The sequence below is a fragment of the Carassius gibelio genome, chromosome B20 (genome assembly GCF_023724105.1).
Source record: "Carassius gibelio isolate Cgi1373 ecotype wild population from Czech Republic chromosome B20, carGib1.2-hapl.c, whole genome shotgun sequence".
Lineage (NCBI taxonomy): Eukaryota > Metazoa > Chordata > Actinopteri > Cypriniformes > Cyprinidae > Carassius > Carassius gibelio.
The window spans coordinates 6,442,633-6,460,383 of record NC_068415.1 but is presented as its reverse complement, the minus strand read 5'-3'; the positions used below and the strand labels follow the sequence as shown (position 1 = coordinate 6,460,383).

The 17,751-nt window shown below is 35.2% G+C and overlaps 2 protein-coding genes and 1 long non-coding RNA gene across 5 annotated transcripts in view; 2 read left to right on the top strand and 1 right to left on the bottom strand.

The window, feature by feature from the left end:
- The first annotated feature begins 410 nt into the window (after window positions 1-410).
- On the top strand, window positions 411-8,947 carry LOC127984309 (serine incorporator 1-like). Its single transcript, XM_052586897.1, has 10 exons — window positions 411-564; window positions 2,289-2,450; window positions 2,555-2,748; window positions 2,897-2,976; window positions 3,281-3,418; window positions 6,278-6,447; window positions 6,594-6,684; window positions 6,766-6,907; window positions 6,999-7,223; window positions 8,050-8,947. Exons 1-10 carry the CDS (start codon window positions 526-528, stop codon window positions 8,186-8,188), a joined length of 1,380 nt encoding a protein of 459 aa, XP_052442857.1. The 5' UTR covers window positions 411-525; the 3' UTR covers window positions 8,189-8,947.
- A 610-nt stretch (window positions 8,948-9,557) lies between these two features.
- On the bottom strand, window positions 9,558-16,639 carry LOC127984308 (heat shock factor protein 2). 2 transcript variants are annotated; one of them, XM_052586895.1, is made up of 13 exons: window positions 16,601-16,639; window positions 14,440-14,536; window positions 13,823-13,931; window positions 13,583-13,710; window positions 13,326-13,450; window positions 13,010-13,085; window positions 12,828-12,889; window positions 12,063-12,141; window positions 11,604-11,728; window positions 11,259-11,504; window positions 10,652-10,754; window positions 10,388-10,448; window positions 9,558-10,299 (listed from the first exon to the last, which is right to left on the bottom strand). In XM_052586895.1, the coding sequence occupies exons 2-13, from the start codon at window positions 14,530-14,532 to the stop codon at window positions 10,022-10,024; spliced, it is 1,485 nt and encodes a 494-aa protein (XP_052442855.1). In that variant the 5' UTR covers window positions 14,533-14,536; window positions 16,601-16,639; the 3' UTR covers window positions 9,558-10,021. The 2 variants fall into 2 exon arrangements, with proteins under 2 accessions (XP_052442855.1, XP_052442856.1); XM_052586896.1 differs by having other exon boundaries at window positions 16,593-16,611.
- Window positions 14,915-17,751, top strand: part of LOC127984316 (uncharacterized) — a 69,780-nt gene continuing 66,943 nt past the window's right edge. For both annotated transcript variants that reach the window (XR_008160570.1, XR_008160569.1), the window contains exons 1-2: window positions 14,915-15,045; window positions 16,100-16,149. This is a non-coding gene — a long non-coding RNA (uncharacterized LOC127984316). The remainder of the gene's footprint in view (window positions 15,046-16,099; window positions 16,150-17,751) is intronic.

The window sequence follows — 17,751 nt, the reverse complement described above, 5'->3', positions numbered from 1 at the left end:
TTTCCATTCTTAAAGCGCCATATAAACAAGATTTAGTCTGTGAAAGGAGCTGTTCAGTTTGGTGTCCTTAAACTTTGAAAAGAATTAGCATTTTGGGGCCATGGATTCCTTAGAGAATTTTCTATGGGTTTTCAAAAAGTCTACATTTATGTAAATAAATGTAAATATGATATGTGATAAAATAAATATGTGAATAGGGATAGCTGAGGTCAACATTAACAAACTTCCATTGTTTTTGCGCTTTTTTAAAACAATCATTTGTATTTATAATAAATTACCTGCGTTTCATATTCCTCACTTTTTTGTTTTAGATTGAGTCTTAAAATGTAAAAAAAAAAAAATCACTTTTTCCAGCGCCTAGCGTCTAGTTACTTGTCTTCGTGAAATATCGATATTTTATTTTGAAATGTGGAATGTAAAAGTAACCTGTGGTTTCCGGCTTCAGCAGACAGCGGCGCTACATTGTAAACACGAAGCGTCCATTTTCAAACCCGTCCGGAGAAACCTCGCACATCACCGCTGAACATGGGGGCCGTGCTCGGGCTTTGTTCCATGGCCAGTTGGGTAAGTTTAAATATTAATATACTGATGAAATATAAATAGAATTATACAGATGTGCGAAGGAAAATAACGGTTTGGGTTCTATCACGTGATTCAGATGAAAAAAAAAAAAAGAGAAAAGGGTGTCTGGGCCCTTCACGATGCCCTTAATTCACAAAGCCCACTTAATCTGTTGAATATTTACAAAGAATGATACACAACAACATAATAATTAATTTAATCATGTTTTGGTTTGATTTCAGTCAGTTGTTTTGCTTTTCTAGACGTAACGATACAATTTCATGTTGGGTGGTTCCCATGTTGTGATGAAGCACTAAATGTTTTTGTATTAATGCATAGCAATTGTGTTGTTATGTTTTGCGTAGTTGTATCACCAAGTGACATTATTACTATTTTAACTCGTAATTGCAGCCAAATAACGTTACTCGTAGATAAACACTATTTTGTCGGCAATTGTGATCATGACAGAAACTCATTGTTTGATGTTTTTTGGGGTTTAAATGGGACACACACAGATGATCTTCCACGATAACCCGAGGTTTTCAAAGAAGGTCACATGTTTGTTAGGATTTCAAGTGTTGCGACATCAAAACACCTATTAGATGTCAGTTTATGACACACACACACACACAAGAGAGAGAGAGAGATAAGTAAACATGGGGCCTGAGGCTATGTAGCAGTATTTACTGTTCAATAACACTTAGAAAAATTTACTTTACCTTTTTTTTTTTTTTTTTTGTATTATTATTATTTATTTCTAGATATTATTCTAAACAATTCAGCTTTGACATCAATGGAATAAATTACATTAAATACTAAATATATCTAACATATTTTGATATTAAATATATAATATAATAAAACCGTTATTTCAAATATATGTCTTAAAATATTTTTTGTCAATACGACTGTTTTTACTGTATTTTTGACCAAATAAGTGTAGCCCTGTTGAGCATAAGAGACTTATTAAAAATGATTAAATAAATGAAAATCTTAAGGACTCCAATATTAAGCAGTGGGAATATTTTTATAAGACGTTTACCCAGACATTTATTTTAGGAGGGATTTAATGTCCTCTTAAATCACATCTAATTATCTTGTTATGTAAAGCCAGACAAATTTAGCCAACCTTTGCCTAGTGTTTTACCCTGAGTACAAATGAAGGATGAGGCCTCTTTAATTAGACTATTTTTTTAACACTGATGTGAGTCACTTTGAAGTCATGTTTATGCGTCACCCAGTCCTGCTCATTTTGAAGAATAAACCTGTTTATGTCTAGGGATGATAAATCACCATTATATTGGTAATTGAATACTGAGATTTTAAATAGCATTTTTCAAAAGCATTAAATGCCCATCTTTAATAAGTTACATTATGCTGTTATAATGGCAAAATTAACTTCTATATAATATTCTGCTTCTTTTTGTTACATATGGTGTCATTTCTTAATTAATAGCCAAAAGTCATAATATCTTGCACCATGCATGCCTAATTATAAGTCATCTGGTGCTTAATATATATATTTAGTGTACTACCTGACAGATTTCACAGAAATATGTATGCTGAGATAAAAATAAAACCATGACAGCCTAGGGTCTGAAAAAAAAACAAAAAAGCGATCTTGTAATCTGAAGAGGAAGATTGTGGCTGAAGTTCACAAAATATCTGAAATTTGCTTACATCACCTATAATGTAATTTTTTTTTTTTTTTTTTATATTCTTTGCAGATTCCTTGTCTTTGTGGCAGTGCTCCCTGCCTGCTGTGCAGATGCTGCCCAAGTGGAAACAACTCCACAGTCACTCGGCTGATCTATGCCTTCTTTATGCTGCTGGGTGTGGGCATCGCCTGCATCATGCTCATGCCAGGCATGGAGGGCCATCTGAAGAAGGTGACCCAGCAATCCTGAGCGTTTCTTGGAAATGAAAGTTTTGCTTTAGTTTTACAGGGCTGCAGCTGAAGCAATCTGATCATATATTCTTAACATCACTACAGATTCCAGGCTTTTGTGAAGGAGGAACGGGGTCGTCCATCCCGGGAGTCCAAGGTCATGTGAACTGCGATGTGCTGGTGGGCTATAAGGCTGTGTATCGTGTGTGCTTTGGAATGGCTATGTTCTTTCTGCTCTTCTCTCTCATCATGGTAAAGGTCAAGAGCAGCCAGGACCCAAGAGCTGCTGTGCATAACGGGTATGTTGGCATTGGTGTGACCTAATGGTTAAAGTCTTGACCTGTAACTCAGAGATTGTAGATGTGAATTCTTATGAGCAAGACTAAAATAGTTTCTCGTTGAGAAATGTCTCGTTGAGCTTCCTCTAAATATTCATATCTTCTACAGGTTTTGGTTTTTCAAGTTTGCGGCTGCCACTGCTATTACAGTTGGAGCTTTCTTCATTCCTGAAGGCCCTTTTACTACTGGTAAAATTGTATTTTAATAAAATATGAAATTAAATATGAAACATGCATGCAATTACATGTTTACAATGTAAAGGTGAAAGGAATTGACTTTAAATGGCTGTTTAACAGCTATCATTAAAAAAATAACTGCTGAATGTGTAACATAGTTTTACATGATACAGTGGAATTTATCGTAAAAGATAGCAGAAACAGCACAGTGTTTAGCCAGCTTAAGCGATGAGAGAGTGAGATTAGGCAGATTTGAGTTGTTTCTCAGATTTATTTGTGAGGATCTAATGATGATCTTCTGCTGGGTCTCTTCCAGTCTGGTTTTACATTGGCATGGCTGGAGCGTTCTGTTTCATCCTCATCCAGCTGGTGCTCTTGATCGACTTTGCTCATTCTTGGAACGAGTCCTGGGTGGAGAAAATGGAGGATGGAAACTCTCGCTGCTGGTATGCAGGTATGCATTGAGAACTTGTTTGCTCGGTCCCACATGAGAATCAAAAAACTTTTTCCAACAAGCAGCAGTGTAGCACAACAAAAAATATAAATGTATACTACTGTTAGGAGTTGCACCGACTAGTCGACTTCAGTTCTTGTCTGACATGAGGCTTTAAGCTTGATGTGATTAGTCACTGGTCCTTTGTTTCCAAGCAGTTGAAATGAAAAAAAAAAAAATGTATACTCTGAAAGTGCTCCACAAGACTTGTGTGATTATATTAGCCTCTGCAACTGATCTAGAATGCAGCAGTGAGAGTTGTCTTCAATGAGCCAGAAAAAGCACACATTACTCCTCTCCTCTTCATGTTACACTGGCTACCAGTAGCTGCTCGCATCAAATTCAAGGTACTGATGCTTGCCTACAACCACTGGCACTGCACCAATATACCTAAACTCCCTAGTTCAAACTTAAGCGCCTTCCAGAAGCTTGAGTTCTGCAAGTGAACGGTGCCTTGTGGTGCCATCCAAAAGAGGTTTAAAATCCCTCTCACTGACCTTTTCCTGGACTGTGCCCAGCTGGTGGAATGACCTCCCAATCTCAGGTCGAACAGCTGAGTCGTTACTTATTTTCAAAAAACATCTAAAGACATCTTTTTCGCCAGCACTTGACCAACTAATAATAGCACTTACCATTTCTATTCTATTCTTAAAAACATAGCTATTTGTACTGCCTTAGACTAACTGAGACTTTTTTTTTGTTTAAAAATTGCCAATGGCAGTTGGTAGTGCATATTTTTGACGTAAATAATGTCATAAATAGAGCACATCATATTTATAGAAGGATTGTCCCTGTTTTATGTTTAGAAACTTCTTACAGTGTATGCAGTCATGATGGTTGATTGTACTGTTCTTTTTTTTTTAGAACTTTTTATTTATATTTTTCACAAGACAAAACACCAAAAAAAAAAAAAAAAAAACACATTATCCGAGACAAGTGAAAAAATAACAATAATACAAATGACAATAATAATAACAATAATAAATAAATATTCTGTATATATATATTGCTGCAATATTTCCCCCCTTTTTTCTTTTTTTTTCTTCCCCTTTAATTTATAGATTTAAATAATCTTTAACCATATACCATCTCTGATTAAAAAGGTCAGTTTTCAATTGTAATGATGCAGTCATTTTTTCCATCATGTAAATCTGTTTTAGTCTCTGTTTCCATTCAGTTACAGTTGGTGATTTCACAGACTTCCAATTAGCAGTAATGTTTTTTTTTGGCAATTAGTAGTAATACATGTAAAATATATATTTGGTCATCATTAAAATCATCCACTGATATAACACCCAGTAAGAAAAACCGTACATTTGAGGGAACTTCTCTTTTTACAATTTTCTCCATCTCTTCTTTAATATTTTTCCAATAATCAAGGATTACCGGACAGTCCCAAAATATATGTGTATAGTCACCTGTTTTACCACATTGTCTCCAGCATAAAGCAGCAGGGGGGTCTTTTACAAATTTTGAAATAAACAGAGGAGTATGAAAGTAACGTATTTTAATTTTCCAGTCAAATTCCTTCCACTGTTGACTTTTAATTCCCTTATGGCACCTATAACAGAGTTTATCCCATAAATCATCCTCTATTACTATATTAGCTTCTATTTCCCACTTTTCCTTAATATTATAAGTGTTTCCAACCATGTCTGCTAACAGTCTTTCATAAAGATGAGAAACATGTTTACCAACAGGGAGACGTTTTTCTGAAATTGTGATAAAATATTGTTCTATACCATTTGGGATTTTGCAAATTCTTTCTTTTTCCTTATGGTTTGTAATGTAATGTCTAATTTGCAAATATCTATAAAAATCACTTGAGGGAAGATCGAATTGTTCCTGAAGTTGTGTGAAAGACTTTAAATGTGTTTCTTCAAAGAGCTGATTAAAAACAAAGAGGCCTTTAACTGCCCATCTCTTAAACCCATGGTCACACATTGAAGGTGGAAAATCTACATTACCCACTATGGGCATAGCTCTAGAAATTGTTCCCACATCATTAAGCATTTTCTTTACTTCCGCCCATACCTTTATTGTATGTTTTATCCATTCATTTTCGATCTTCATTTTCTTTACATGTTTTAGATCCATAAAGGGTAGGGCAGACAGTTGTGCACCCTTAACTCCCCCTTGCTCTATTTGGGACCACTTTGCTTCCTCATCTCCCCTCATCCAAGTCACAATTGCTGCTAATTGAGCTGCCCAATAATACAATTTTAGATTTGGCAGAGCCAAACCTCCTTTATCTTTAGCCAGATGAAGTATTTTAAGTTTAATTCTGGGTCTTTTATGTTCCCATATAAATTGAGAAATTAATTTGTTTAACATATTAAAAATGGAAATCGGAACTCTTATGGGCAACGACTGGAATAAAAATAAGAAACGTGGGAGCAAGTTCATCCTTACGGTCTCCACTCTGCCAAACAGAGATAAAGGAAGAACTTCCCAACGAACTAGATCCCTCCTTATTTGATTAATCAGCTTATTATAATTTGCCTCGAAAAGTCTTGTAGTTTCAGGTGTAATAATAATCCCCAAGTACCTAAATCCTTGTTTAGACCAGTGAAATGACACCATCTCATTTAGTTGTTTGGGCCATATTCCTGATATCATCATTGCCTCCGATTTATTTTGATTAATTTTGTATCCAGAAAAATCTCCATAATCTTTTAAGCATTGCATTAGTCGAGGTATTGAAGTAAGGGGATGTCTTATAAAGAGTAGGATATCGTCAGCGAAAAGGGAAATTTTATGAACTCCATTTTATGAACATTGTACTGTTCTAATGTAATTATTTTTTTCTACCATCCATAGCTCTTCTATCTGCCACAGCCATCAACTACGCTCTGTCGCTGGTGTCTCTGGTCTTGTTCTATGTGTATTACACTCACTCTGATGGCTGCACTGAGAACAAAGTCTTCATCAGCATCAACATGCTGATGTGCGTTGGTGTATCTGTCATGTCCATCTTGCCTAAAATCCAGGTAACGAATACAAAACGTCTGTTTGTATGACTAGTATTGAAACTGTGATCATCTCATACTGCTCAAAATTTTGGATATGTGTCATATCAGGTGAGCATCAAGTTGTTTAATTTCTTCTTGTCCTTTTCTTTCCACTTCTCCTCCAGGAGTCTCAGCCCAGATCTGGTCTCTTGCAGTCCTCCATTGTTACTCTGTACACCATGTATCTGACTTGGTCTGCCATGACCAATGAGCCTGGTAAGGACTAAGAGAGATTTGATTAAAGGAACATTCTGTTCATGAAATCTGTCTAAAATAATAATGTTCTTTCCCTTTAAGACCGCAGATGCAACCCTAGCTTGCTTGGCATTATTGGCCTCAACAGCACCACCCCTGCTGGTCAGGACCGTGTTGTTCAGTGGTGGGATGCCCAGGGCATTGTGGGCTTGATCTTGTTCCTGATGTGTGTGCTGTACTCCAGGTAAGAGAGTTTGCATGTGTTTAAATATATTGTCTGTTTTTGCAGCTATTTTTCAACACAGCAGTCAAATCTGTCTTTTTTATTTCCTCAGCATCCGAAACTCAAGCAACACCCAAGTCAACAAACTGACCCTCACCAGTGACGAGTCTGCTTTGATTGAGGATGGTCCCGTTCCAGAGAACTTTGAAGTGGGTGATGGCTCCAACCGTGCCGTTGACAATGAGAAGGATGGAGTCACCTACAGCTACTCTTTCTTCCACTTCATGCTTTTCTTGGCTTCCTTGTATATTATGATGACACTGACAAACTGGTACAGGTATGTGATGATGTATTTATTGGTTTAATTTCACAATATATTATTGATCATATTTTAGTTTCATTAGGCCAATTTTGTAAGCAGATCAAGAGCTTATTTCAGAAATTCGAAAGGCATCTTTCTGGTTACAAAAGTGCATTAATATGCATAAGTCTTTAAGGCGTAATATAATTTAAACGGATGAGTTATAAAAAAATTCACCCCCTCACAGTTGTCATGAAGGGCAAAATTAGCTATATAGACTAAAATAATTTTTTTTAACCAGGCTGTAAATGTTTTTTTTTCTGCGGTAAAGTTTGGCATTTTAAGATGGGGGTCTATGGGACTAATTCTCTTTTGCAGCCAGTCGATGAATTGCAGTTTTAGTTACTTCCTTGTTGGCTTCACGAGAGCGAGCGGGAGGTTGCTGCTTGACACTGACATTGTATCTCCAGCAGCTGCAGCAAGAGAACAGTAAAGGTGGACCGCAGCTTCTCATTCAGGGCTGTGTATATGCTAATAGGGCAGAGAGCGTCACAAATTGGTGGGGCTTTCACTGACTCTGTCATCATAGTCTGGAACCGCTCGTGTGAACAGTGGATTTTTACCATTGTGGGATGGTTGTTTTCACACATTGCAGAAACACAGCTGTGTTCAAACACCTTATAAAAGTGATTTTTGCATTCTGTGGCACCTTTAAATCTGCTCTCAATAAAAACTTATTTAATAAAATAATTTGTATATACAATATCATCTAGCAATTTGTTGTCACTATTTATATTTAAATGTTTATGTTCAACAAGGTAATCAGATTTAACTTAATTTTTTTTTCTTTTACATTTTATAGCCCTGACTCCAGCTATGAGACTATGACCAGCAAGTGGCCCTCTGTGTGGGTGAAGATCACCTCCAGCTGGATCTGCATCTCGCTGTATGTGTGGACCCTGGTGGCTCCTCTGGTCCTCATCAACCGTGACTTCGACTGAGAGGACGGACTATCCACATGTACAGGGATAGGAGGGTCTAAATGTAAATAATTGCGAGTGTTTTGTTTCGTTCAACTGACCCTACATGGTTTTATTATTTACCTTGCATGCTTTTATGTAGTGTTCATATATGAGCTGAAATAAATTAAGAACATGGCTTGGGTTTCCTGTGATGTGAAGTTAATATTTCCTTTAAGAATTTGTTCTTCAAAATTAAGGATAATATAACCTTGATCAATAACCTCTGTATGGTTTAAGAAATAAATAGAATGTATTGAAAGTTATTTGTAGAGAGTAGTGAAAATGCAGGACATGTTTTCCCATAAATTGTGACATCCATAGTTTTCTATAGAACGCACATATACAGCAGTGAATTAGCATGTGAAAATTGTAGATTTTGTCATGCTTTTCGATGATTTTGCACCATGAACATGACTGTAATTTTGACTTAGTGTTAACCCTTTTGCAACTTGCACATGTTAGTTGTTTGCACACTTTTAATTTTATGCTTGTAGCCAATGTGTGTGTTGAACAATGTTTTGCACTGAATATATTATTCTTTGCTGATAAAACCTAAATAGATGATTTTTTTTTTTTTTGCTTTAACATTTATCGTAGCCTATTATAAGCACTCTGGTGGATTTCATGATGGCAGTTCTCTTCTTTTTTTATATATATAATGTCAGTGTTATTTATTGCCCTTTGACAAGTGCATTGTAATAACCAAATATGTCATCTTATTAAAGGTTTAAAATCCCAGATTATGTTGTCATTGGAGTATAAAAATATTACCAGTTATTGGTACAGATTTCAAGATTTATTTACGATTTAATCATGATTACGGTTCAGGTTTCCGATAATGATTTACCTGAAAATATTCAGGTATATGCAATTTTCTAAATGAAAAAACAACAACAACAAACAGTTGATTTATTGACGTCATTCCAGGTTCAAAAGCGAGATATTTTATATTTTTTGTTATACAGCAGGGATAGGCAACTCCGGTCCTGGAGGGCCACTATCCTGCAAAGTTTATCTTCAGCCCTCAAAAAAAATCACCTGCCTGTATCTATCTAGTAATCCCGAAAACACTGATTGCCTTGTTCAGGTGTGTTTAATTAGGTTTGGAGCTAAACTCTGCAGGATAGTGGCCCTCCAGGACCGGAGTTCCTATCCCTGTTATACGGTATTTAAAAGTGACAGAAATTATCGATTTGCGTAGACTTTGCAATGTTTGTTGCTACAATCCAGAAACTTATTTGGTTAAGTTTTACTGAAGAATCAGGACTGACAGACACAGAAAAGGGGATTTAAAATGTGTGTTTTTTTTTAACCCAGCTCTATCTGAAAAAAGAAAAGAAAAACAGACTCAATGTTTAAATTCCTTTAATGCTACTGCAAAGCTTTGTATAATAATGAAAAGCTCACGGTAACAAGAATCACTTTATATTGTCCAGCATCATGGAACTAACCATAAGCCAAACTCTTTTCGTCCACTTACAGTGACATTAGGACATCAGCCAGGCACTTCTAGACCATATACATAAAGGATAGCTGTAATGTTTTCTGAACCGCTCAATAATAAAACAGGAAAACACGTGCATCACAAAACAGCTGCAATGTAAACCAGCAACATAACTGCAGCCTAATCTCCTGGTAGAGATTGTGGAAAGGACACTAGCTAGTGAACAGCAACTAGAAGTGTATCTGGGAAAGGAATGAATGTCAAACTCATGGAAGGACGGTACCAAAAAAATTCTGGCAAATAATTGTCATCATTTTGATGAATATTTACAAAAAATGAAAAGGTCTGTTTTCCAGGCTGATTAGCTTTCAGATATCAAGCTGTGGCGTGTCAGAGTTCAGTTCGCACAGGTAGAACAGCGTGGTCTCGCTCGCCTCCGCCTCTGTGAGGGGCTCCAGACGGATCAGAGAGCTGCGAGGAGTCTCCGTCTCCAGGGCCTTGTCCAACAGGTCTGTGGGTGCTTCAGGGCTCTGGGGCAGGATAGACTGGCTCAGGTTTTCAGTTGGAGAGTCTGGTGGGGCCAGAGGGGTGCATCCATCCAGGAAGGCCAGCAGAGGGCAGGTTGTATACTGGATCAGCTGCTTATCTGAATGAAGTAACCAACACGCTAGTAAACAAAGCACAGTGAGGGAACACAAATGACACGGATTTATAAAGGAACATGCAAAAATTACCTGTGTTGTCAGGCTCATGATTCCCTTTGTTGATGCTATCCTTTGTTTCCGAGACTGCTTCCTGCCAACAGCATAAAAAAAAAAAAAAAAAAAAAAAACTAAGCTTTATCAAAAATATGACAATGCAGAAGAAAATACAACAAGTCATCATGGTGAATTATAGCAGCTGAGTGATGCATCATTGGAAATTATTTTAAGGTTTAAAAAAAAAAAAGAAGAAAAAGGCAGTAAACACATTATGGCTTATGAAAAATCCAAACAAACCTGTATGATATCTGGGTCAATGCTGAACTGTTTACCACACAGCATGGCCTGGAAGTCTTCCAGACTGCAGTCAATGCTGTCCAGATAGTCCATCAACTCAACTCTGCAGTGATTTCATTTACAATGAAATGTTCATTAAATATTCTTGAAACAGAAATGTGTAATTTTTGCACGACTACAAGTCTCACCAATAGACATAAAATAAACTCAATAATAAAAAATAAGAGAAATGCAAAACCTGAATTTTGTTGAACCGATTATTTAGTAGAATGGAAGCCTATTTCCACCATATGAAAGAAAAAAAAAATCTTGCTTTGACAGACACAAAGTCATAAATATGATCAAATCAATTCTGAAAAAAAAATTTTTTTTTTTTAAACGCTGACAATAAATTAGATTAAAAATCGAAAGATAAAGTCCAATTGTGTATTATGATTTACCAAAACAATTATTTTCTCATGTGGTAGAAACTGGCTTACATAATAAGTTCTCAGAGTTTGAATAATAATTATTTACTCAATATCAAAAAAAAAAAAAAAAAACTCTTGGCAAGTGAGAAGCTCAACAGGATAGATATTAGATATATTGGCAACACTGGTCTACTTACTTGCCAAGAAGGTTTATGTTTTGTGAAATGGCTCCATTTTCACTGAGAATGGAGTCCATCAGCTTCACTGGATCCTCTGAACTTAGAGCCGAGGGTTTGTTCAATTGCAGGGCATTTGATGAAATGTCAGAGATGAATTTGGGTACTGCTTCTTGTTGAGTGGATGAATTTGTTCCGCTTTCCTTTGTGCCTTCGTTTCTTATAGCCGGGCTGCTTTCACAAGCAACTTCCACAATTTCAGAATCTCTGTAAGAAATCAAGAAAACACAGATCTCATTTCTAATTTTCTGTCAAAACTTTATGCAAAGGAGGTTCAGAGGCTTGAATCAAAACCTAAATGCTTACCCTTGGTCAGCTGGTATGGATACACCATCTGTAAATTCTGCATCTTCATCTGTGATGTCACAGATGATGACGTCGTCAGAAATGTCGGAACCGTTCTTCAATCCATTGAGTCCATTCACTGCAGACTAACAGAGACGGCAAGAGATGAGTCTCTGAAAAAAAGATCTTCAAGTTCCAATATTAATGAGGAATATCATGGTTTATATAAATAAATTGGTCCCCCACCAACGTGAAATTAACTGACGGTGATTCTCACAATTTAAGGTTCATATCCAGGGGCAGGACACTTTCACACAAAGTGAACCCTGCCTTAAATCTCATTAAGAGAGAAAAATGTAAGATAATGAATAGCAACATTACATTAACAATATAACTAACAAGAACACATTTCCTCCTAGAAGCAAGGAGAGAAAAAAAAGTGCATGGAACCCATTCATCCCTGGATTGTTCTACACCTACTTTGCTGTGGTCCATAGGATCCTCGAAGATCTGGTGGATGAATTTCGACTTCTTTCCATTACTGTTCAGTGTAAGTGGCCTGAAATTAGATATCAAGTACATATTAATCACTAAAGGTATACATATGGTACATATTAATAATAGTGTAAAATAGATTCATATTTGTTTTCAATTTCTTATAATAAAATCTCTAAATTACTCAAAATTACTGAAAGAATTAATGATAAATCGGAAGGAATTGGAACCAGGAAGATGAAGATATACACACACATACATACATACACACACATATATATATATATATATATATATATATATATATATATATATATATATATATATATATATATTTATAAAAATTATATATATATCACATAAATGTATATAAACATATACACATATTATTTATATATATATATATATATATATATATATATATAAAGTTACATATTTTTCTTAAACATTCAAGCATGTGTATGTATATATGCATCATAAATACACAGTACACACACATATATTATGTAGACAAAAACTTTTATTTTGGAATAATCATTAATTTCGATTAATCTTTTGACAACCCTAATTTATATATTTATATATATATATATATATACACACACACACTTTACAATACTAATCTTTTTTTTTTTTTTAAATAGCTGTTTTCTGTTTAAATACATTTTAAAATATATTTCATCTCTGTTATGGCAAAGCTGAAATTTCAACAGCTTTTATTCGATGCACACACATACTTTTTAGTCTTACCTTTTGCGTTTTAAATTTAACATACGATTGTTCTGAACCAATGTGAAGATGAACTGCACCAGCTGCAGGGAGCAATACAAAAAGTGTCATTTACATTTGAACCCGTGCATTAGATCATGCACTTTTTATGCTGAAATACCATTGGAATGTCTGCAAAACTGCTACGTGCAAGTAGAACGTACCTCCTTTATGACCTGCTGCTGCTGTGCATGTTTCTGTCTGAGATCTGACAGCTCTGTCCAAAGAGCTTCATTCTCTCTGCAGAAAAGAGAATGAGGGTTATATATTTTCTAAAACACATGCCATGATGTCAGAACGTAGTTCTTTGTTGTTGCGAAGATATTCGGAGTGGTTAAATCATGTTGATACTTGCTGAACAGGGCATTAATAGTTACAACTAGTGATTAGACTGTCTGTTTCCTTAACTTCTGGGTAAATGCACATGGACGAGATTAAATGATAAAGGATAATGTAGCTTCTAACAGAGTATTTCATTACCTTTTCAATGTAGCAAGTCTAGCATCCATGTCTTCTTGCTGCTCATGTACGTTCTGAACGCTTGTCAGAATTTTTGAAAGATCGTCTTGCTTTATTTTGCTCTCTTCAGGGCGAGCATTTGACACCTATATCAAGAATATTTACAATCAGAATGACAATATTTTAAATTTTAAAATAAATGTTCTCTAAATATTTTCAATTGCATCTTATTTTCAGGATTCTACATTCTAATTTCTTCATTTTTATCAGAGGTTTACCTTTCTTTTGATGTTCTCTAGCAGGTCATCTTGCCCATGTTTGAAATATGGATGCTGGAATTCAACTGGTCCATCTCGCTCTTGCTTCACTATGCCCGTGTCAATGTGCATCACCTTGCGAAAACCATCTGTTTGGAAAGGAACAAAGTCACAAAGAAACGAACATTGATCTCAAATTACAGCTGAACAATAAGGAAGGAGGAGAATTTCGGTGGAGCTGTAGCAGTAGAATCCACTTACACATGTTGAGCTGTCGGACAAAACTGGCCATGTTGTTGTGCTTGAAAAACTTTGGGAGAATCTCTTTCGCAAACCTTTGTTCATCCAGTACAAGGAAACTGTTCCCTTCCTATAAAAACAAATGAAGAGCCTTGTTAACTAAATAAAACAGACCTGTAATTTTGGATGCTGTTCCTTATTCTGTAGAACACATTCTCTCTGTGTGTGCTGTTGTTTTATTTATTTTTAATAAAAAAACATTAAAATGCTTTTTTTTTTGTATTTCAGAGAAATTACAATAAAACATAATAAAAAAAAGAATACTATGAAGGTATGGATTGGAACAACATTAGGGTGAGAAAATTATAAAAATGTGAGTGTACCATTTCCCTGATTACAGTATTATAATACAAGGTCTATTATATATATATATATATATATATATATATATATATATATATATATATATATATATATATTGCAAATCTTAATTTAACACTTACATCATAGTACATCATCTATGATCTGATACAGACACATCTAATCGCATAGGACCCGGATCACATATATCTGTGTCACTGTAAACTAAGCTAATATGCTAACATTCGGGTCTTTTCTTTCATTTAACGTTAACTTACCTGGCTCCAGCAAATAAATTCATTTGTATCCGAATCCTCGACGAGGGTCCAAAGCTTGGTGAGAAACGCGGGAACGTTGGAGTTGTGTTTCATTTTGCTGGAGCGAAAATGCGAAGAATAAATAAAATGAGTCAGATATTTTTTTCTTGTGTTAGACAAAACACGAGAACCAGTGAAAATAGCGACGCAACTACACAACTTCCTGTAGGATTTAAGACCTCTGATTGGTCCTTTGTGGCCTTACGTAAGATTGCTCACGTGTATCGTCAACAGTATGTTTCTGGTAGCCAATGGAAACGCTTCGTGGACGAGCGAGGGACCTGATTGGTCATTGAGAGAAATATGGCGACACCAGCCCTCAAAAATGAATAGCGTGTTTTCCCATAGACAGTAAAAGAAAAACCGGAGTGGAGTTTCAGCCGAGTCAGCCTGTGAGAGCTCGAGGGAAATCAGTGTCGTTCCGTTCCACTCATTCGTGATACTCCATAACGGTCTTTGTGTTTTCTTCTCACCATCAAAGCTTGATGGCTTTGCTTGCTTTGAAACTATTAAATTCGCTGACGGAGAATAAACATATTAAATAACTGGCCAAATCAAGCCTAAAATGTAAGTTATTTTATATTATTTTCTTGTGTTTGGAACTGTTGTGTATAAATATACAGTTTATCGAACACGTTTGCTTCGACCTGCAGCCTTTTGCCAACAGCTGAATCACACATGTGAAGCTATTCATAACAACACCACTCTGACTGTGTGGTAGAGATTAATCTTACCTTTCACATTGTAGCTGATGTAAAAATCATGCGGTGTCTCAGAAATGTTTCACAAAAAAAAAAAAAAAAAAAAAAAAAAAAATCAATAAATGGCCTATTTATGACATCTTAATGGCAGGTGCCATATATTGTTACATCATTACCCACAAAATATTTACTTATTTAATTTTTTCTTATTATTTTCTGTTGCCGTTTGACAGTACCTTAATGGCTAATTCATCAGTTTAACTTTGCAAGTCAAGCTTTACAAGTCAAATTTTAAATTAATAAATGGAGAAGTGAAGTGGAGAAGTGAAGTGACATTCAGCCAAGTATGGTGACCCATACTCAGAATTTGTGCTCTGCATTTAACCCATCCGAAATGCACACACACAGAGCAATGAACACACACACACACACTGAAAAATATATATGATAAATAGATTGTTTGTGACAACATTCCTCACAAAACAGTTTTATATTTCTATTATGTAAACTGTATATTCTGTAAATTATTTTGGTACAAATATTCAGTATCCTTTTACATTTTTGTCTAGTCACATGCCAAGGCTTCACAAGTGCATTCAATAATCAAAATGTGTAAAAAAAAAAAAAAAAAAATTACAAATCCTGTCATTGATAGTAGAAATGTATTTTACATCGGAGCAAGTTGCCTCATGGTGGCAGGTTTATATCACATGACCAACCTACTTGCTTTATCTTGGTTAACCCTCTTGGTATCGGACAAATTTTTCTTGTGAAATAAAGGAATTATATATTGTATTGCAACAATGCTCTATAAATGTGAATCCTTTTGCAAAATGCTTAATCCATGCAGACGAATGCCATATTAATGTCTCTTGGAGTAAAAGTGTGATAACTTACACACTTGTCTTCTATTTTAACAGCAGATCCAATTTGAACATCATTACCATTGGAATTGATACTGTTTGCACAAGTGAGTATTATTAAACTTATCACTAAGTATTTTAATATGTCACTTTTCAGTTATTACATATTTGTCATTGGGTTAAATTTTGCAGTTATGATGTTGCTACATTTATATAGTCAAAACGCTTGCTGGCAGATAGAATGAAATTTATGAAGCATTTATTTAGTCGTTTGGCCCACATTTATGTCTTGTTAGAACGAGCACTGCCATATTCTAACACTAGAGGTCAGCATTGCAATGCAAATATTAGTGGTGAACTCAATCTGATCTGAAAAGTTCAGATACAGATGATTGCTCGATTATTCTGTCATTACACTTGTCGATGACATTCAGATTGTTCAAGAACAGTACATTAAATAAAAGTGATGGTCGAAAATGTGGTTGCATAGAGCAGAATGCAATGCATTGTTACAAGCAAGGGGTTAAAAGGGCAGCGTTTTTCTACAAACCTAATCACCTGCGAGGGAAAACATGGCTAGATGAAACTTTTGTCCTCCTCGATGCCCTTGAGTCTGTTGTGAAGAGGATTTTACCCATGCAGCTGCAAAAGGAGCATTTTTATGCTGCCCAGCTCTCCCTGACACGTACACACATGTGATAGTGATTTCTGTTTTAGCTGATGTTATAAATAACTGATTATTGTGCTTTTTAAATGCTTAGCACTTGATTTAATTTGTTAAGCCAGCTGCAAAACAAATTGCCTTCTGAGAGAAATAAAAGGCTGTATTTAATTAACCAGACCTGATGTTGGACAGAGTAACTGTAAGAGGACTAACAACACTGAGACAAACATTAAGGTGAGCGTAGCAGAGAATGAACTTGACAGGCCCGACTAATGAGAGCAGACAGTAATATTCACATCAAACGATTACATCAAAGAGCCTTTCCTAATAGCCATAATTAGAACATTCTTTGATTCTTGGTAAAGAGAGATTATGGAGATGGCAAAAATCATTGTGAATTATAGTTAGACAAGTGATAGGAAAGTCACTACTGCCTAGTATATAGAAAGATTGCAATGATTACAATCTTTCTTTCTTTCTTATAATTCCAATAGCGTTATGTTAAGTTTTATAAAAAAAAAAAAAAAAAAAAAAAAAAAAGATATAGTTGGGTTTTGGATTTTATCTGATTATAAGTATGGCCATTTTAGATAATAAATTTCTTCGTGGATTAGAAACTACTAAATCTGTGCAATTCACTTTAAAGTTAAAGCTATAAGAGAGTAACCTATATATATATATATATATATATATATATATATATATATATATATATATATATGAATTAATTAATTCCTTTATTTATTTTTTTTATTTTTTTGTACACAATCCTGCTATTGGTTGAGCCACTATTGTTGTGTCAGTCTGGTCAGGATACTCAAACATAACAATGCACCAGAAGGGTTTATTAATAATCATACATCAATAGTAATAGTAAGTTCAATAGATGATAATGTTACAGCATTCAAAGTGAAGCCTTTTAAAAGCATTGGAAATGCCACATTATGTTGGATATTTTGTCATGTGCGAACATAGCATTATGCAGACCTGCAGGAATGTGAGGTTCATGACATGCTCATACTGTAAACAAACAAACAATCAAAAA

Excerpts from the sequence above, each read along its gene's own strand:
- LOC127984309 (XM_052586897.1), top strand. The coding sequence starts at position 526 with ATGGGGGCCGTGCTCGGGCTTTGTTCCATGGCCAGTTGG. Across the intron at positions 2,977-3,280 it reads TGAAGGCCCTTTTACTACTG|TCTGGTTTTACATTGGCATG; the intron begins GTAAAATTGTAT and ends GGTCTCTTCCAG. Across the intron at positions 7,224-8,049 it reads ACACTGACAAACTGGTACAG|CCCTGACTCCAGCTATGAGA; the intron begins GTATGTGATGAT and ends TACATTTTATAG.
- LOC127984308 (XM_052586895.1), bottom strand. The coding sequence starts at position 14,532 with ATGAAACACAACTCCAACGTTCCCGCGTTTCTCACCAAGCTTTGGACC. Across the intron at positions 13,711-13,822 it reads TGTCCGACAGCTCAACATGT|ATGGTTTTCGCAAGGTGATG; the intron begins GTAAGTGGATTC and ends CTTTCCAAACAG. Across the intron at positions 11,505-11,603 it reads TCCATACCAGCTGACCAAGG|AGATTCTGAAATTGTGGAAG; the intron begins GTAAGCATTTAG and ends GATTTCTTACAG.